At 40.5% G+C, this 19345-nt stretch overlaps 4 protein-coding genes across 6 annotated transcripts in view; 3 read left to right on the top strand and 1 right to left on the bottom strand.

Moving 5' to 3' along the window:
- Positions 1 to 52: 52 nt before the first annotated feature.
- mettl8 (methyltransferase like 8) lies at positions 53 to 4390 on the bottom strand. Its single transcript, XM_017424455.3, has 10 exons — positions 4268 to 4390; positions 3217 to 3373; positions 2977 to 3068; positions 2519 to 2871; positions 2342 to 2391; positions 2093 to 2153; positions 1022 to 1161; positions 720 to 826; positions 541 to 606; positions 53 to 261 (listed from the first exon to the last, which is right to left on the bottom strand). The coding sequence occupies exons 2-10, from the start codon at positions 3366 to 3368 to the stop codon at positions 113 to 115; spliced, it is 1170 nt and encodes a 389-aa protein (XP_017279944.1). The 5' UTR covers positions 3369 to 3373; positions 4268 to 4390; the 3' UTR covers positions 53 to 112.
- Positions 1897 to 9650, top strand: dcaf17 (ddb1 and cul4 associated factor 17). Of its 3 annotated transcripts, XM_037975981.1 has the most exons (15): positions 1897 to 1931; positions 4369 to 4480; positions 4566 to 4669; positions 5264 to 5354; positions 5488 to 5624; positions 5713 to 5791; positions 6289 to 6378; positions 6459 to 6566; positions 6709 to 6811; positions 7047 to 7186; positions 7660 to 7769; positions 7850 to 7940; positions 8047 to 8130; positions 8900 to 9055; positions 9133 to 9650. In XM_037975981.1, the coding sequence occupies exons 1-15, from the start codon at positions 1912 to 1914 to the stop codon at positions 9238 to 9240; spliced, it is 1533 nt and encodes a 510-aa protein (XP_037831909.1). In that variant the 5' UTR covers positions 1897 to 1911; the 3' UTR covers positions 9241 to 9650. The 3 variants fall into 3 exon arrangements, with proteins under 3 accessions (XP_037831909.1, XP_017279940.1, XP_017279942.1); XM_017424451.3 differs by lacking the exon at positions 1897 to 1931 and having other exon boundaries at positions 4321 to 4480; XM_017424453.3 differs by lacking the exon at positions 1897 to 1931 and having other exon boundaries at positions 4347 to 4480; positions 4574 to 4669.
- Positions 9651 to 10784: 1134 nt separating this feature from the next.
- Positions 10785 to 12653, top strand: LOC108240734 (cytochrome b reductase 1). Its single transcript, XM_017424425.3, has 4 exons — positions 10785 to 11050; positions 11620 to 11828; positions 12035 to 12189; positions 12288 to 12653. The coding sequence occupies exons 1-4, from the start codon at positions 10864 to 10866 to the stop codon at positions 12565 to 12567; spliced, it is 831 nt and encodes a 276-aa protein (XP_017279914.1). The 5' UTR covers positions 10785 to 10863; the 3' UTR covers positions 12568 to 12653.
- A 1068-nt stretch (positions 12654 to 13721) lies between these two features.
- The window catches only part of LOC108240747 (dynein, cytoplasmic 1, intermediate chain 2a-like), an 18492-nt gene continuing 12868 nt past the window's right edge, over positions 13722 to 19345 (top strand). The window contains exons 1-5 of the mRNA XM_017424444.3: positions 13722 to 13847; positions 15059 to 15170; positions 15625 to 15742; positions 16823 to 16910; positions 18341 to 18456. Coding sequence (XP_017279933.1) covers positions 15069 to 15170; positions 15625 to 15742; positions 16823 to 16910; positions 18341 to 18456 — 424 coding nt within the window. The 5' untranslated portion in view covers positions 13722 to 13847; positions 15059 to 15068. The remainder of the gene's footprint in view (positions 13848 to 15058; positions 15171 to 15624; positions 15743 to 16822; positions 16911 to 18340; positions 18457 to 19345) is intronic.

Here is a 19345-nt window from a genome sequence, read left to right as displayed (position 1 = left end):
ATCCACCCATCCATCCATCCATCCAGTATATTGATATGAGGCCATACAGCACCACAGTTCACAGTTTTATTAAATACACATGTTCAGTTTCTGAGGGGTGCACAGGGAGGTGTTAGGACGGAGAATATGGTTTCCTGTACTTGCTCTGCATCCAAACTCGATGCATCGCAACTCGCTTTCTTCGGTTCACTTGTAGCCGTCTGTACTCCAGATTCTGAACTTCCTCCAGTCCAGCTTTGGTGAACAAGTCCTGAACCTCATCTGTAGAGTTCAAATAAAGGAAACACAGTCAAACTAGTGCTATTCTTATTCTAGGTTTAGCCTCCACAGATTAAAAACAAGCAAACAATAACACTAACACTACAATCATTGCCCACCACTGAAAGCAAAAGGGAAATAATAATGCAATTATGTTTTTGTCCCTTTGTGTGTTTGTCCATCTGTTAGTAAAATATCTAACAAACCCCTTTACAATAGTCACCAAAGCAGAGCGTTTGCTTCTATTAGGTTTGCAAACTCGAAGCACGTTAAGAGCAGTACCTTTTGTGAAAAAATAAGCACAGGTTCCATCTCCACGTGCGTAGAAATTCTCTGATAAGCACTGTCCTGATTGTAAAAAAAAAAATTAAAACCAGTTAGATTAACATGTTAAACATGGGTTTGATTGCCCAAAAACAAAACAAAGATATTAAAAGGGGTTTGCTAGAGTGCACTCTCACCCTTCTTAAACCTGAGCTGGGAGAGGTCATATCGCCCGTAATCCCGGAAGAGGAACATCCCTCCTTGTTTCAGGTAAGCAGACAGTCGCCTCACAACTCCCTGGATTCTGAAAAATGAAATGAAAACTAATTATCCCATACTGCTGAACGCTTACAAACAGGAACAACTACACGAGCAGGAAGCACTGAATGAACAACAGAGAACTCATTTTCTATTCGGTTTCTTGCAAAAAAAATGGTTTGGGAAACTGAAGGATGGGTTGAGGAGATAAACGACTTTGTTCGCGCCACCCTTCGCCTACCGCTGGGGGTGGATGGAGGAGAGCACGAAGACTGCTAAGATGACATCCAGGCTCTGTGGAGGAAAGGGGAACGGCGCCGCCTCCTCACAGATGTCCCGGATGAAGGCGTGACACACGGAGTCGTCGTAATCTGGATGCTCCTAAAACAGGAAAAATGAATTTGCCCACATTCTTAAAAGGTGTCACCGTCACACAAAGTTACCAGGAAAACTCAGATCTCTGCTTTATAACCACTTCTTCGTTTTTCAGCTTGCAGGCCAAGTCTTAACGATGTCACCGAGTCCTGTAAGATTTGTAATAATGAACTTTTGTTCTGTAGAAATATTAGCAATCAGTCTCATTTTTGCACTTAATGTGGGCGTCATATTTGGAGACAAAGTCCTCACAAATTTACAGCTTAATTTGACGAGTTGCAGTCTGACCTTTTACGTTCTTTAAAAAAAAAACACACACACATCTAAACCAATCAATCTAATATTTTAGCTTCAATTAATGACATGACTTGTTGAAGTTATGTCATCTTGTCGCAATCAGCAACAGATAATACAAAATAAATCCCTTTCATGTTGTGGTTCCCAAACATTTCAGGTTTTGACCTGCAAAATAAATCGGCAAAGACTTGCAACCCCAACTATTACTGGTTGGAGTGTACAAAAACTGTGAAAACAAGACAACAACACTATGACAGCCCAAATAACTAATAAAGTTTTTATCTGATTTCTGGAAATCACCTCAAGACCTCCCCCTTCATTTCGAGTTTACTTAAAATTCATTCACTGCTTCATGAAACGGACAAAGTTCATCCCCATGTGTTGAGGATCAGTCTCAGCTGCTACCACGGCAAATTTTAGGCCAATATCTGTAAAATTTTTAGAGTTACAAACATTTTTATGTCTTTTAAGGTCAGTCGGTTGTGGCAGCCATCTTGAATCAGTTTGAATCCAAAAGTTAACCAGTTGTAGGTGTAATTTAAATGATTACTTTCTGCAAGCTTCATTGACATCCATTCAGTGGTTTGTGAGATATTTTGCTAACAGACAGATGTTATTTATTCATTTATGCAGTACATACCTTAACCAGCTGAATGGCGCAAGGAGAAAAGTCGCAACAGTATAAAAACGAGTCGGTTTTTCTGTAAGAACAGAACAAGCAGCTTAATCCTTCAATCATCAAATCAACAAACACCGCAGCTCTGAGGAACTCTCGGTCGCTTTGTCCATTTTTATCAAAACTACTAACTTCATTGTAACGCAGGGCTAATCAGGTGTGCTACATCTTCAGACTAATTCATTATGTTAGAATCTATAAAATATTACTCACTTGATGGTATTAATAATAGGAAATACACTGTTTCCCACTCCACATCCAACCTGAAGAGAAAATGCAAAGTTTTCTCAGTGTAAATAAATGACAATGTTGATTATTGTGCACTGGAACATGTAAAACTAAGTGAGGAATATAAAGAATAAATGAATAAATGGGATTTTTCTTTAAAACCTCCAAGATCCTGAACGATGCGTGTTGTCCTGGGAAAGACAGGGTCTGTGTGGCGGCTTCATTCTGCTCCTGTGCCGCCTCCTGAACGTTAAACGCGTCTGGTTTTCTGCGCTGCTGAATGGGATCATTGTGCTGAGGGTGCCCCGTCTCCGCGTCCGCCGTTGACCTACTGCGAATTGAGATTCCTGCCTGGTGGTGACGGCCGCGGCACGCGTTTGAGCTCCTTTCTTCTGCGAGCGATGGAAACAGTTCTGGGAAGTCCGAAAACAGCCACCTGCGATCTTTGAAGAACTTGTCCTGGTGCACCTCGTAAAACCTGTCCCAATACTGGCAGGCATCGGTGTCAAATTTACCTGAATGAAGGGAAGTCAGGAAGGGTTTTTATCATTTTATTTTTACAAGATCCCAGTAGGATGTAATCTAATAATTAAAGTATTCTGTGGGGAACACATCCATGCCTTGTTCTTCTAAAGGTAGTCTTAAACTGGAGTTTTCTTCTGCTTTCTGCCGTGCATTTTCATTGTCCTCCTCTGTCCACTGTACATGATCCCTAACAGACAAAGCATAAGCCATTAATGCATACTTTCAGCTACAGCAACACTCATTATCTGTTCTGTATGCTTATTTATTAAACATTTATTGATGCATCTAAACCCCAGAAAGCATTAACACATGTAACTCGACATTATATCACCAACCACATGTTGAACTTAAAGATGTCATCAGCACTGGTAAGAATCCGGGAGCCCAGTGGACCCATAGGTCTTACACCGGAGCTTTTAAATCTGACGGACAGTTTAAAGAAGGCAGAAACCATTTTGGCTGCAGAGAAGCTCCACTTTTCATGCATTTATTCTGTTAAAAAAAAAGACAGCAAGAGTTCATTTATTATATACAACATCAACACAGCTGAGGTAAGTAAAAGTTTATAAAAGCCTAAGCTATTAAAACCCAAAGAAACAATCATTAGAAGCAGTTTCTGGCTGTAAAAATAGTCAAAAATGTAAAAAAAAAAAAGCAAAACAAAAGGGAGCATATAAAGTATAACAAGACAAAGATGACCACAAATAAAAGCAATACGGTAATGTTTTTGTAACTAAATGTTATGTTTTATTACAGTGCTCCATGAATAGTAAATCAGCAAAGTATTTGTTTGTAATTTTACTTGCTGTTTGCAAATTTTTAATCCAGAAGACTTTTTTTGACAAGATTTTAATAAGAAAAAGGTTCATGCTTTGTTATTGTGTTTTAATACAGAATGTTTTTCTCAGTACTGCTTAAATGTGTTCCATATTATTTATTTATTTTACTTTTTAAAACCAGGTAGGTTAAACGTGGTAATCCATCGTGTAGTGCACAGCAGGCGTCGAAGGGTGGCGCCAGAGCTCCAAGGCGAGCAGTGTGCGCCTAATTCGTCCGTAGAAGAAGACAGTTGTAAACCATGGAACGGTAAAGCTAAATGCTAATTTACTCCACAACGTCAACGGAAAACTGGTAATAATTGTCACGGGTTAAACGATTTGATTAGAAATAATACGGCGAATTTCTCAGCTCTGTTCTTTTCACTCGCATGGCTCGACAGGTGCACATTTTTGTAATGATGTTAGTCGGATTACTCGTGGTTTAAGAGTTTTATTTCATCTTTTATCGTAGCTACTCCTTAATGCTACCCGTTACGGTGCGGACCGGAGCTGCCCAAACAAATAGTTACAACATTTCCGTTTGGTTGGAGGACTCCGCGGTCCTTACCTGTGCGTCGTTTGGGTCTGTTGTGGTTGCGGTTCGTCACGCTGCGGGACTAGCTCCGCCTGTAGGACGAATCGCCGCCTGCTGATGGCGCCACACCGGAGGAAGAGCACCGTCAACACGGCGGAGCTGCTGAGCCTGAGGAGCAGGGGCATCCCAGACGCTGGGAGTTTATACAGACACTGTTTGAAGGTCTTCAGAGGCGTCCTCCTTCAGGTGGTAAAACAAACGATGCTCCAGAATCCTGACTCTTTCTCAACATAAATGTTTCACTACATGCATGGTTACTGTCCCGCTTTAGGAAAGTAGGAGTTTCATTAAAGTTTGGAGCAAGACCTCAAAATCAGCAATAATGTATGAGAATGGGAACATCTACTTTGAAAACTACCAGAACTGCTACAGCTGGTGAGTATGGGTATTTCACTTCATTTATTTCATCTGTGTGGACTTGATTATTTTAAGCTATTCAGTCAGTCACCGATTCATCCACACACTGATGGTGGTGAGCTACATTGTAGCCTGGAGCAAACTGACAGAAGTGAGGCTGCCATCACACCGGCACCACTGAGCCCTCTCACCACCACCACCATGGTCACAACGACTGAGACGGATGGGGGTTTGAGCCGGCAACCCTCCGGTTACAGGGCGAACCTTTACCTCCTAAGCCCTGTAGCACTCAATATGTCACTAACTTACCGCCATTGCAGTATTGATGTCGCAAAGGACTGCCTAAATATGACTTGGTGATGACCGACTGATATCATCATTGTAAAATTAAACAATAATGACACACAAAGCAGTTTTTTTTCTAATATCGTGCAGCCCTGCTTCATGCACGTCCACATTGGTCTTAAATCTGCATCCATTCATAAGTAAAAGACGTTTAAACACATCAGGCTCTGTTTGGAAACATCAATACGTCGCATATTGTTTATATGATGCAGGAGAAGACTTGTAGCCGAACTTGTCTTAAAACTAAATAAACTTTGTGTTTTTCAGTGTTCACGCTGAGCCTCAAAGCCTGTACAGATTGCCTAAGAGGTCCAAACAGGAGAAAATTAAAGACGCCCTGCTATGTCAGAGCCCACTTGTGCGTAAAAAAAACAAACTGTTTTTATTTATTTGTTTCTTACAAGGTTTCTGCCGAGGAGCTACCTCCTGTTAACACATTTTAACAATCCACTGCAGACTGACGGCTGATTACGTGTTTGCTTGTTTTCCAGGAGCAAACGTTGCCCTCCCCCTCGGATCACAGCCCCAGCCTCTTGGCGCTGACGGCCAATAACTGGCTCCGACGCTTTTCCGCCGAAACGGGAAAAGAGCTGCAAAGTGTTTACCTCTCTCCAAACTTCAACTTCAAGTATCTTGAGCGGCTCTAACCCGTTTCATACGTGTTTAGTTCTTTATTTTAACGTTCGAAGCCTCACAGGATTCTTTTTGTTTTGTAGATATCTCGGCTGGAATGCGTCTCAAGAAACATTTTATGTAAAAACTATTCAAAACAAAGAGACACCTTTAGCAAGACAGGTAATAACGCACTATATTCCCTATAGTGTAGTAAGCATAGTCATACAGTTTGTGATTTAGCTTTTTTTATTCTTTATAAAAATGTTAATCTGTAATCGGTTCTTGGGACTTTATGAATTTTCTTCTTGAAATTATTGAATTGAACTTTTACAAGTTAAGGGTCTGGGCCTCTGTTACTGTTAAATTTCCATTTTGTGGACATTTCAGCTAATTATCCACACTTCAAGAAGAAGAAGAAAAATGTTTATGGCTTAATTCAGAATTTATGATATTTTGGTGAATACATGATCGTTTTTGTCTATCAGCTGTACTTAACAAATATATATTAGTAGGATGATCAGGAAAAAAAGATATATTCTAACATTTTAGGATGTAGATTTGTTAAAATTATGCCATTAAACAAAAATAATATTATTTAACTAACTGCTACAAGATGTTTTGTGATGTAATGAAAGGTTGAATGAGTTCAACTTATTTTTTTTTATTTTCTTTTATAGGCAGGTGTTGCCCACAATACTTTCATGTACCTGGCTGTTTTTCATGTCTTCCCTTTACAAATTGTGGGCATTTTGGAGATCAACAAAAAGGTGGGCCAACTTTTTTTTTAGTCTTTTAATTTAGCCTCTGAGACTTGAATGTTGTTAAAGTGTAAATGGTTTTCTTTCAGGGCTTTGGAAGTGGCATTACTGATGTTGTTATGTCTCAGGGGGTCCTCGCAGTGTCCTACAGCAACAAGAAAGTGAAACTTTACAGCTTTGAGCACATTGTCCAAAGAGTATGTATGTGTTTATTTATCACCTCTTTTGTTTTTGAAACTTCATTAAAAAATACTTTGCTTTCAAAATCACAGAGTTTTCCTTTTGGGTCACCGTGTTTAAATTTAATTTTATTTTATAAGATTAATCTTTTCTTTTCAGTACCTAACTGAAACATTAACTCTGGGAAAGCAGAGTTCACTTCTTGGAGGCAAAAAAGTTGGAGATTTTCCATTTGGCATCCCGGTTAATATTCAGATCACAGGTGAGTCACTTTAAGACTAGAAGTACTTTTGTGTTCAGATTTTTAATTATCTACTTTGGCTTGATGCAACATACAGCATTGCATCATTTTAAGAGAATAAGTTACTTGTTTTTGATTTATTAAACACATGAACAAGGTCGGTAATTTAGAATAAACCATGGAAACAGCTTTGAACGTATTCTCAAAGTTACCCTGACACTCTGTTCTCTTTGTGTTATTTCCTCTTGTGTTGCAGATTCTCTCCCCGTTCTTTTTGAGGCCAGCTCTAATAACGGGGTCCAGATTGGCGGCTACCCTTGGCACTTCATTTACACTCCTCCACAAAAAAATCAGAGGGGGACTCACCACATCTGTTCACTCAAGGACAGCACTCTGGTATTTATTGGAAACCTTCTTAATTTCACAATATAACATCAGTGACTTCATAGTATGAATTGGAGCACATGGTCATATTTTGTACTGAATATAAATAATAAAGAATATCACTAATTATGATTATTTTTTGGTAGACTTCTAATAATTTAGAACTAGCATGCAGGGTCCAAGATAATCAGAATACATCAGTAATCGTTTTATCATTGCAGCCCTATAATTCTGATCAGATTGTGATGTGCCTAAAGATTCCCAGCCCTAAATATTTCTGCTGCAATACCTATTTAATGCAGAACTGATGGAGATGTAAAGGTTTGTAAAATAAAATAAAACGGTGTGCATGAACGGCCATGAAATTTATAAGATGATGGCAGTTCCACTTTGACTTTGGCTCCACTCGGACTAGCTTTTAGCTCATCACTTGAATCCAAACGTTACATTGTCTGTCTATAAATGTATACGTTTGTGAAAATTAGGCGACGAACGGCATACAGAACATGAACTGCTGCTGTCTCGAGAGCGACGCGATCTTCTTCCACCCGGCCGACTCGAGGAGGATCATCCATATTGGACCCACCACTATGAAGTGAGTGCTCCAATTACCATTCTTTGTCACTGATACATACTGCATAATTATATTTTACTATTTTCTTTTTTTAATTGAAGTGTCCTAAAAATCCTGGGGGAAGTAAACAGCCCTCTGCCTTCGACGATCGTCGAGGATTTCTCTCTGCTGATCCATCGAAACAACACCAGTGTAACGTTTGATATTTTTAACCGACTACATGAAACGGGCTGTTAATGTGTTATTTTTCATTTTACACCTGGGTAATCGAATGTTGCTGCTTTTGATGTTTTGTTAGCCTTCCTCTGGAGTCACGGTCACATCATCAGGACGTACAGTGAGGAGGAGATTTCATCAGCTGGATGACGACTCAAGTCAAGAGGTACCAACGTGTTGACTTTTTTTATATCTGCTGCTTATGTGACCACACTTTGGGCTAAACAGATTCCTCAGCAAGCCGAGAAGTAACACTAGTTTAGTAAAATATCTGGAGCTAAGTTGTGTAATTAGATCTGGTTATTCTTTTGTTTGATTAACTGCACAAACACAGCGCTGTTCTGATTTTCCTATGAAAAAGGGCAGACCCTTTCAAAAATAACTAGCAAGTAATTAACTGAAGCATTTATTTTAATTAAAAACACACCCCAACTTCACCCAGTTGGTTGAACCAAAGAAAAACCTAATTTGAGTTGCCTTCACCCTTATCTATCAGTGAAAGATGCTAAATGTTACAAATCTTTGTGATGTGACTACAAAAGAAAAGCTCCGAGGCTGTTAAAATGGCCTCGGTCGTAACTTTAGTCTTAAAATCAGCTAAATTTCATGAAAACGTACTCCACACCAACACGTATAAAGAAAAGAGAAAGTTAAACATATAAGAGGCTCAGTCTGTGAAGCTGTTTCACTTCGCCTGTGATAACAAATCTTCTGAAGCCATTTTGAACTTTGACGTCAGAGCACTAATGTAGCTCCAAGTATTTAATTATAGAAGGTTATATGAAGGATTCGGCGCTGGGAGGTGGGACAGAACGAGAGGTTTGCAGCTGTGAAGCTGCTTGGTGATGAAAAATCTTTGAAAGTAAGAACTTGCAGAGCCTGCCCACCTAATCTGTTGTAGCCGCAGCACTGAAAACCGTTGTTTGATAACGCAGACGTTCCGATTGGTGGAGTGTGAGGACGAGCTTGATCTTCTGGCCGCAGTGGTGACTAACGGGGAAGAAGAAGAAGCGAGAGCTCACATCCGACTGCATGACAACCAAACGGGGACATTACAGAGAAAGATTGATCTGGTTGAACCCTGGGATGAGGTGAGGGACTTTAAAATATGTAAAAAGAACCTAAGTGCTCTGTATTACTGAACGAGTTTGTTTGTCCTCTCTTCCAGACTTATCCACACGTGTTGTGCTTTGACAAAGATACAATAGTTCACATTGAACAAAGAAACACCAGCTTCTGCTGCCATGTTTACAAGCTCGGTACCACCAGGAAATAACTGCCTCTGAAGAGACTGAGAGCTGATTGAAAACATCAGGAGAACCTTGAAGATTCCGTGGTGCTCCTTTTCTCTATGCGTCCGTCCATTTATTATCTGCCGCTTGTTTCCGAGTCGGGTCGCAGGGGCAGCAGCTCGAGACACCTCTTCCAGCTCTTCCAAGGCCAGCCGAGGGACATACCGCATGTCTCCAGCGTGTCCTGGGTCTTCCCCAGAGTCTCCTATCATGGGAGCATCCTTCCAAGATGGCTGAACCACCTCAGCTGGTGATTTTCAAGAAGTTTTTTTTTAACATTTGGATCAGTGTATCTTTTTCTTGTTTATAATTTTGTAAACTCCTAAACTATGTAAATGTCAAACCTCTGGACATTTTTATTGCTTCTCCTCAATTAAAAAGTTCTATTTTTCCAGGTTGCTCTCCAGCGTTCTTCTCTTTCTGTCACAACCAATGAGATTATTTTTCCCCGTACCATGAGTGACTACAGCAGGGGTTGAACATCTGCATGGCTTCATAGTAGAGCAGTGGTGTCCAACCCTGGTCCTGGAGGACCACTATCCTGCAGGTTTTAGGTGTTTCTCTGCTTTGACACGCCTGATTTGAATGACTGAGTGATTAACAGGCTTCTGGAGAACTTGAAGACCTGCTGAAGAGCAGAGAAACATCTAAAACCTGCAGGATAGTGGCCCTCCAGGACCAGGATCGGACACCACTGTAGCAGAGGAATCCGGGTGATGAACCGGCCTGATTGCAGTCCAGACCTCTCACCAACTGAAAACATTCAACATGAAATAAAACAAATCCAGGACAGAAGACTGACTGGAGAAGAATGGGACATTACCTCAGTTCCTACATGTTTTTTTCAGACTGTTGTGTAAAGAAGAGCCTGCACAAACCTATTTGAAGTGTCGCTGTCGTCACATTCACATTTTCCATCTTTTTTCTGAACTGGGGTTGTGCAAGTCCTAGAACTTGGGCACCTTTGTCTTTCCTGACAGATTCAGTGACCATTGTCCAGCGACTTAAACTTCAGTGGAGGCACATTAAACAACACGGAGGCACAAAACAGGAGCGCGTCATACCACAAACTAATGACCCAGTTTAAACATGATCACACTCCAGTCTGATTCAGCTGAGGCTTTAACTGCGGCTGCCATTACAAGTGAAGTCAGGGGATGACACAGCACAAAGATAAATGTGTTGTTTTTTTCTGCATATTTCACCCACTACTCTTAACTGCGTGTGTTGCCAGGTATACGATAACTATTTGTAGTTATGCGATAGTTTTAAAAGCCCAAATATACGATAGTTTTGGCACTTTTGTGCATCGAAAAACAACAACAATCTGTTTTTACCCCGATAGTGCTACCAATAAACGATAAAGCGCACCCTCATTCCGCACATACAATAGCTTGGGTGCAAAAAACGAGTTTTAAAGCGTCAGTGCGAGATTTCGCCATTTTTTATCTGGCAACCCCGGCCACTTACAAAACGCCGCTCCTCCTGCGTAGTGGCTGGTCACGTGACCGGCGCTCCGTCCTCCTCAGCAGGCTCCTGAAGTTTTTTTTTTTTTCAGGGGTTGTGAGAAAACAGCTCAGTGCTGCTCGTCGCCTCTTGCAACGCAGATGGAGAATCTGAAACACTTCCTGCTGGCTCTGTCTGCTGCCGGGGCTGCGGGCTTCGTCGCCATCGTCTTCGTGCTGAGATGGGTTCTCCACTTCAGGGAGGGTCTGGCCTGGGATGGAGGTCCGGCTGAGTTCAACTGGCACCCGGTGCTGGCTGTCACAGGATTTGTTTTCCTGCAGGGGATAGGTAGGATGACGCATTTTAAGAAAGTTAGGAGTGGAGGAATATTTGCAAAAGAAAAATAGAAGCAGTCTAAATAATGTAAACAAATGAGGAAATTGTTCCAAAAAGTTAAATAAGACTAAGAATCTTGGGGGAGGGGGCTGTGGAGTTGCATAAGTGCAAACTTACTTAAACCAGAGTGATGAGCTGTCCTTTATGTTTTGCTTCCAAGCAGCCACTTTGATTGGATATTTGCTTGTTTTTAGTCCACTAAAAAGCTTTTCAGAGGAATGTTTTTTTTTTGTTTGTTTGTTAGTTGTTTTTTGTTAAAGTACTTGTTACAAAGTATGAAATCAAGCATAAAAGAAGTCATCCTGAACTATGGCAAATGGTGCGCTTTGTAAGCGTTTACTCCAGCAGTTTTTCTGGATATCCCAAATGCAGTTTTGAAATGTGGGTCCACACCTAATGTAAACAAAGCACTCAGCTGAATCTGCCGAGTGCAGACATGTGACTTGGAGTGATGGCAAATAATTGTCTGAGTAGTGAAAATGTAAAATAAATAAATAAATGTGTCCGCTCCTCTCTTGCAGCCATAATCGTCTACAGGCTTCCCTGGACGTGGCAGTGCAGCAAACTGATGATGAAGTTCATCCACGCAGGCCTGCACGTGGCGGCCTTCACCTTCGCTGTCATCGCCGTGGTGGCAGCTTTTGACTTCCACAACACGGCCAAAATTCCCAACATGTACAGTCTGCACAGCTGGCTGGGCCTTATGGCAGTCATTCTGTACGGCCTACAGGTAAACACCCGCTTTGGCGGCATTTGTTTGGAATAATTAACCATGAAGCAAGACTTTAAGATCTTCTCCTGAGTTTATTTTTCAGGTTATGCTGAAAAATTGTCCACCTTTTCTGGTTGTTTAGAAAGCACTGAGTCATGGTGAATAACAGTAAAGTATCCAAGCTTTTTTTTTTTGTCTTTTGCTCCCTATCCCTCAATGAGCAGATTGTTCTTGGAGTTGGCGTGTACCTGATACCTGTTGCACCTGTGGCCTGGAGGGCAGCGTGTATGCCCATCCACGTGTACAGTGGCCTTTTACTCTTTGCCAGCATCATAGCCGTGGCACTCATGGGCATCACGGAGAAACTGATCTTTAGCCTGTAAGTATGAAATACAAAAGGCAAAAGCTCAGTTTAAAAAAAGAATCAAACAAAACATTGTGTCACTGCGGGAATAACTTCTCTCGTCTCCAACAAAGGAGTAACCCGAAGTACAAGGACTCTCCGCCAGAGGCAGTTTTTGTGAACGTTCTGGGACTCCTCCTGGTGATTTTTGGAGCACTCATCCTTTGGATCGCCACTCGACCGGCTTGGAAACGCCCCGGTGAGCAGATGACGCATTCGCTGCATACCAACAGTGGAGGTGAGGACAGCGCCAAAGCTGGTCCGGCCCTGTCCGAACTGAGTGATGGCGTCAGTGCTGAGAGCGGCGGAGATGTCAGGAAGAGAAGTAATAAACTGGACAACCAGGCTGACTGATTTAAAGCGCTAATGATAAAAAAAAAAAGTCAAACTAAGATGAATAAAAAGGAGCAAAATGTTGACACACCCCTCATTTCTTTTTATTTATTAAAGATTTCTTGTCATTTCCTAAACTAACCCTTATCTGCCACCATGATCCCACATCGCTTCAGTGATGTTGAGCTCAGAGCTCTGAACCCAACCATGAGGGAGCTCTTAGATGGATTTAAAAAAAAGGCTTCTTTTCAGTTTAATGCACGACCGTTTCAAGAAGTTTATCTTTTTTTTTTGAAAACCTCTTGTTCAGGTAAAAAATGTCTTTCAACTCCACGGGTGAATCGTTGTTGTGTCAACACGTATAACGAAGCAAAGAAACCATTTTAAACAGGATTTGTTAATCACTTTGTTACCAGCAACCTGTCGTAAAAATGCAATTTGTTCCCATCTTTTTAATTCAATCAAACAAAAATACCAGAAGATACGACGATTTGTTACATGAACTAGTGTTTTAACCACAACAAGGTGATTTTCAAAGAGTTAGTAGCTGAGAACATAACACACTGAAGGTCAGCTGAAGGATGGGATGAGGATCAGGCAGTAAATGAGTGGGGGAAAACAGCCAAAATATTAACAATAAAGCTTTAAAAAGACATTTCAGAAAGCCTGGAGAACTACTGATCAGGCCACTTTAACATATTTCAAGAAAGTCTGGCTCTTTGGAAGCAAAATCTAAAGAAATTAGGGGTGATTTAACACTTTTACGCAGTACTTTACATACAGTGCATTCTCAGAATGATGATGAATTTATGATAAAGCAACATACACTGGTCATGGAAAGGAAAAAGGAAAAAAAGAATCTATTAATGTCATTATTGCCTATATGTCTGAAACTTTTCTTAGCTTATTGTTTTTCAGCATTTATTGTTTCATGTTTGTTAAAATAATGATTACAGCATACAGACATCAATATTAGAACAGGCTTTGTTGACATACATTGTAATAACCGTTTTTCTATTTTCTCATTCAGTATTTTATATATTTTGTGCTGTTTTCACACACATTTTGTAATAAATTTTATATTGTTATTAAAGTTGCGTGCTGCCTTGTAATATTAATGTATATGATCAGAAAGGGGATATACTTATTTTGTTTTAAATACCCAGAAAGATGGCTTTCTTTCTTCCGTTCGCACAGCCCCGTCAAAGTTTAATGACGCTTTTTGGCTCCTCTCAGCACCCGTAGTTGGGTTGGCAGTCACTGTTTTGTGTTGATTTCGGTGCTCAAACACCTGCTACAAGGTTTGTTTTCTGAGTTTTTTTGTATTAATATGGCTGTAGCGTTACTCAGCTAACATGGTATATTTATTCATCACTGTTTGCAGCTGAAATGGCTTTTTAATTTGGCTTTTCAACAGAGTTAAAACCGAATGACAGCGTTTCAACCGGTTAACTAGTAGCTGCTAACTAAACCTAGCCTCTCAAGCTATGGGAAGTAAGCTGAAATATCTTACTTTCTGTGGCATAACATAGGCGTAATATCACCAACGCATTACATTAAGTCATACATGACATTGCAACTCTTGCTACAAAAGATTTCGTGAATAGAAAGTTAAGCTAATTTAGCTACGTGGCTAATCATGGTTAACAAGGAAGGCTAATGTTAGCAGTAGCATCAGAGGCCGATGCGTTGCTTTCTTTTCATTGCATCATGTTTATGTTGGATAATAGTTCCTAGGTAGTTAAAGTTTGAATGCCTATGTGTGAAATAATTGAAGACAGGTTCCTAAAACAAAGAAACCCTCATATAAAGGAACTGGACGGGTTGTAGCAGCTGTAGGGTGGGGCTCTGCTGCTAGCTTCACTGGACAGCACCTAGAAAACACCGAGACCTGACAAAAGTTGATCCTACAGCATCACAGCAGAGTTTTTATAAATTTGTTTACTGTAATATTACTGTACTATAAATGCGTGAGCACATCAAGGTACTAAGAAGTCATATTTTTTCCCCTTTTTTGTCAATGAAAGGTTTTGGCCATCCATCACTTTTAGGAAGTGTAATCATTTTAAGTAGTTTTGAATGAAAGTTTAAAAGTTTCCCCCACTGTCAGTCCAGTCTTTGCACATGATGATGCTGCTGATTATTATCATTAATATTATCGTTGTTGTTTTGGCTTCCTTACATTTAAATGACTAATTTAAGAATAAAAAAGCCTCCTAATCTTAGGAACCAACCTAAATTGGATCAGAAGGCGCATTGCTGTTGGCAGTCTTTTAAAAAGAGATGTATGTTTATTTAAGAAAATATCATAAAGACAGCAACTTTAGGATTGCTGTCTTTAGGATAAATAGTATCATTGTACAAATAGGGTGTGTTTGATTACAACACACCCTCTTCTCAGTTGACAGAAGGGTTTGTCTTGTAAGAAGACACTTCTTTTAGCTGAAATACATATTTTTTCCAAACTGATTCGAAATGGAGCTAAACGAATGTGTGTGTGGTTCATACACAGCTGTGGCATCATGTCTGACAAAAGTGAGCTGAAAGCAGAGCTGGAAAGGAAGAAGCAACGCTTGGCCCAAATCAGAGAGGAGAAAAAGAGGAAGGAGGAGGAGCGCAAGAAGGTACGTTGTTTTTGATACTAAATCTAAATGAGTGAAACGTTATGTTTTAGACTAATATCTCAGTGATTGTAAATTGTTTTAATCGCTGACAGTATTTTCTTTTTTCCCTTCTCAAAATGTGGTGACTTGTTGCTGTCCTAGTGGTGTGAAAAGTTAGCAAAAATTAGCTTTTGCCTATAAAATGCAGTTCAGAGGCTTTAAAATTGATTTTTTTCTGTAAGTTTTCCATAAGACTCGTTGGTGTGGCTGATGTTAAGATCAGTCCTGTTAATATTTGCCATCTGTGACATCTGTAAGGTTCTTTCATGAAGTTTAATTCCTGCAGGTTAGTTTGGATGACGTAGTTTATAATTTATTTGAGCTAATACAGCTCTATCAGAGGAGACAAGTGTACATCTGTGCATTTTGAGTTTAAAGTTGATGCCTGTCGCTTTCTTTCATCCTGTGTTTGCAGGCGGACCTGCAGCTGAAAGAAGCCGCGCTGCAGCAGGATGACTCCGACCTGGAGAAAAAACGACGGGAAGCCGAGGCTCTTTTGCAGAGTGTGGGCATAATCACAGATGTCCCAGCTGGTACGTTTGATATTACCTGTGGATGGGGAGTCCAGATGTTGCTCCTGTGATGCTTGCGTTGAAATTCTTGATAGTTAGATAAACATGTGGAGGTCTAAATGAATCCCTTTATTCCCTTCTCTACCAATCTGGCAACAAGATGGTTTGAGTTTATTTCTGTTTGCTGTTTTAGCTCACATTTCAGTCACTGCATTGATGGTTATGTATTTATTTGTATTGTGACTCAGGTCTCAGGGTGTTTACATTCATACTAACCGTCCAAAAGAGTCCTTTACACATGATTTAAACCTTTAAATGCCCTAACATCAACTTAACTCTGAAATGTCTTTATTAATATAATTGACTTCTCTTTAGGGTTACTAAGACCTTGATGAAAACGCCTATTTTTAATGGATTCTGGGCTTCAAACAGGCTGACATAAAAAAAATGTTTAACAGTCTTTAATTAAAAGTAAACGGTGAAAGAATAAAAAGGGCAGATAATATGTCCCTCATTTACTGCCAAGAAGGTTTTTTTTAGAAATTGTTAAACACAATTCTCTCGTAAAGTAGAGTTTATAAAAAAAGTTTTTGGTTTAAGAAAGACGCAGGGATAAAGAAATCTTTCTGAAGTAAAGCTGTGTACAAGTTTCCAGAGCACTGCTCCGACACTACCAGCAGGTGGCAGAAGAGCTCCACAAAAATCTGTGGCAAGAGGCGCCAGCAGCCCTGAAGCACACATAAATCAGAAATCATGTTGGTATTTTGTTAAAAAATAAACTTTGATATATTTGGTTATGTGTATGTTTCTTGAACTTGTCGAAAGCTTTTAACTTCAGAAGACATTTTGTTTTTTGGTAATCCAAAACCTGTTTGTTGTTGTAGTTCCAGCTTGTGTATTTCATCTGCTTTGCTACTAAAGTCAGGGCTTCAAACACATCACAACATTCACGCCTAGCATTGCTTCTGTGGGGAGATTTACTTGCAAGATTTGATTACTTTCTACCAACTAGAACAACTGAACGTTGAAACATTTCTTGTGGCGTGCTGCGAACAGCTTAGCGTAACAATTTCCACTGTATTGTCTCTGTCCCTAATGCAGTCCCTCCTCCGACATCTCCTACTGCCAAATCGGCGGGGACGCCAAGTGAAGCAGGAAGCCAGGACTCTGATGGAGCTGCGGGACCCAGGTACACTCACACACACACACACACACACACACACACACACACACACTTCAGCAAATGTCTGAACCACAGTACAGAGCTGTTTACAAGTGTGGGGACAATTCAGGTATCCCTGAAGAAAATGCCAAAATAATCATTGTTACAACTATAATATATATATATATATATATATATATATTATAGTTGTAACAATGATTTTTTTTTATCAGGAAGGACAAGTTTACATTGTGATAATTTAAATTGCACATGTGTTGTGCTGCAAATAAATCAAGAGGCGTATATTATTTTTTGAAATTGCCTCCAGAAGTTTGTCTGTTTTGCTTTTATGTGCCTTTCACTGCTTTCTGCTGCGCCACAAGTGTTATGGATTGTTGTAAAGCACGCAGCTGAGCTTAAACTCAGTCCAACTCAGAATAGTTGTTGCAAGCGATGACAAATTTATGCCAACCGAGTGCATGTTTATTTCATTTATGTGCCACTGAATTAGAACGATCCCAAATTAACAATAAAACAGCGGGCTGCTGAGACGCCTGGGGGACTTCTTAACCCCTAATTAGAGCTCCTTCCCTGGGCTGAAATTCAAGCTCCCCCAGCGTCCCATCAGGCCGAGTGAGCTGTTCCCCCTACGTGTTGACTCATTTCCCTCACCAGCATGGCCATTTCCTACACACATGGAGGTCATGTTTTCTCCCTGAGGGTTGTGTGGCTGCACAGCACTCAGGGTCTTTGGTGTGACACAGTTTGGGCTGTATCAGCTCCGTGGACTGCGTGTTACTCCCTCTGGTCCCGCTCAGAGCATATTCGTCACCGTGCATTTTAAGCGAATGTATTGCGTCGTTTCAAGGTCTGACGCTGGCGGGTTCAAGTTTTATTTAAATGTAAAGAATCTAAATGTAATCGTTTTGAGCTAAGATTGATTCAGCATGTCGTGTGCCGTAATCCTAACATTATCTCCTCTCTTCATTTGTACTTGCTTGTGTCTTTGTCACTAATGCTGCCTTGTTGCTGTGACACTAATCAGGACTCTGCATTGGGACTCTGACCCGTCCACTCTTCAACTTCACTCTGATTCTGAGCTGGGGTACTGGACACTCTCTTCTCTCCTTTCCTGGTCATTTTCCCTTCTCTCAATCTATGGCATGATTACTTTTGTCTGTCAGAGTCATTGTTTAGTTAATTCAGACCAGGATAACAGCGACGTCACCGTGTCCGAAAGGTCAGCTAAAACATTACAAAACATTTCCAATCTTAACTCTTGACCACACCACAAAAGACTAATTGACTTACGTTTGATCAGCGTAGGAAGTCCATCTGAAGGTGAGAGTTTTTACAAAAAAAACAAAAACAACCTGAAACTGGTTAAAGTTGTTAAAATAATTTGTTTCTTGTTGACGTTGTGCAAAGTTTGAGCTGTTCTGTGTTTTTTTTTTTAGGCGTGTGACTCCAAAGCTGGGAATGGCCAAAGTCACACTCGTGGACTTCCCACCACGTGAAATTGTGTCCTACACAAAAGAGACCCAGACACCTGTCCTGACCCAGACAAAAGAAGGTGACTTGCATCTTTTTTTCCTTTGCAGAACACTGATGTAAGTTGCGTGGACAAATCAAGCCTAAGCAAAGATGTTGTCATCAGTTAAAATCTCCGGTTTATTTTGTTACTTAAAGAATGCACCACCTCCTTGAGAAATATTTGTAAGAGGGGAATTTTGGGGCAGGAGAAGAGGTTTACCAAGCCCCGAGATGAAAGTGATGGAAAAATGAGACTCGGGGAAACATAAGAAGTCAGGGGCAGAGATTAAATTCAGACAAGCTCTGCTCCTCTGATCCTCACCACCAACTCCGCTTTGGTGTAATTAACGAGCAGGATGAGAAAACCAGTGACAGGAAGGAGAAATGCGATTGGAGCGGAAGATATGAAGCGCCGCGCATTCGACTGCTTATTGCATCTGAAGCGTGTTGATATGTATGTAATTGCTGCACTGATGCTTTCATGTGGTTGGACGAACAGAATAGTTGGTTTTTGTACAGAAATCCACATGTTGAACACATGTTGTAAAAAAAAAAAAAAAAAAAAAATGAAATATTTCCGGTCATGCTGCTTTGCCTCTTCTTGGTTGAACCTCCACTTTAAGCCTTTGAGCTACTGAACTTTTTTTTTTTTTTGCACCAGTTAACATATTTTTGAGCACTCTTGAAAGCCTGGTTTGGATTTTAAACAGTGTACTGATGTGTAGAAAACTCTAAGGTGGCCTACAGGCTGTGTAAGGTCAAATTGTTTGTTTTTTCTGTTTGTTTCGTTGGACTACAAGCAGAGCTAGTGAAGGATGAAGAGCATCCCTCTGCTCCTCATCACTCCTTACGCTGGACTCTTCTGGGTATAGTAAAACTGTGTTAAACAACGATGGTTTGTGCCAGCTGTTCAACACAGCCCCCCCCCC

This window comes from Kryptolebias marmoratus, linkage group LG6 (genome assembly GCF_001649575.2).
Source record: "Kryptolebias marmoratus isolate JLee-2015 linkage group LG6, ASM164957v2, whole genome shotgun sequence".
In the NCBI taxonomy this organism is placed as follows: domain Eukaryota; kingdom Metazoa; phylum Chordata; class Actinopteri; order Cyprinodontiformes; family Rivulidae; genus Kryptolebias; species Kryptolebias marmoratus.
This window is presented reverse-complemented; position numbering and strand designations above follow the sequence as displayed.

Excerpts from the sequence above, each read along its gene's own strand:
- dcaf17 (XM_037975981.1), top strand. The coding sequence starts at position 1,912 with ATGTCTTTTAAGGTCAGTCG. Across the intron at positions 5,625-5,712 it reads TCTCCAAACTTCAACTTCAA|ATATCTCGGCTGGAATGCGT; the intron begins GTATCTTGAGCG and ends TTTGTTTTGTAG. Across the intron at positions 8,131-8,899 it reads ATGACGACTCAAGTCAAGAG|ACGTTCCGATTGGTGGAGTG; the intron begins GTACCAACGTGT and ends TTGATAACGCAG.
- mettl8 (XM_017424455.3), bottom strand. The coding sequence starts at position 3,368 with ATGCATGAAAAGTGGAGCTTCTCTGCAGCCAAAATGGTTTCTGCCTTC. Across the intron at positions 2,154-2,341 it reads CCTATTATTAATACCATCAA|AAAAACCGACTCGTTTTTAT; the intron begins GTGAGTAATATT and ends CTGTTCTTACAG. Across the intron at positions 262-540 it reads TGCTTATTTTTTCACAAAAG|ATGAGGTTCAGGACTTGTTC; the intron begins GTACTGCTCTTA and ends TGAACTCTACAG.
- LOC108240734 (XM_017424425.3), top strand. The coding sequence starts at position 10,864 with ATGGAGAATCTGAAACACTTCCTGCTGGCTCTGTCTGCTGCCGGGGCT. Across the intron at positions 11,051-11,619 it reads TGTTTTCCTGCAGGGGATAG|CCATAATCGTCTACAGGCTT; the intron begins GTAGGATGACGC and ends CCTCTCTTGCAG. Across the intron at positions 11,829-12,034 it reads TCATTCTGTACGGCCTACAG|ATTGTTCTTGGAGTTGGCGT; the intron begins GTAAACACCCGC and ends CTCAATGAGCAG.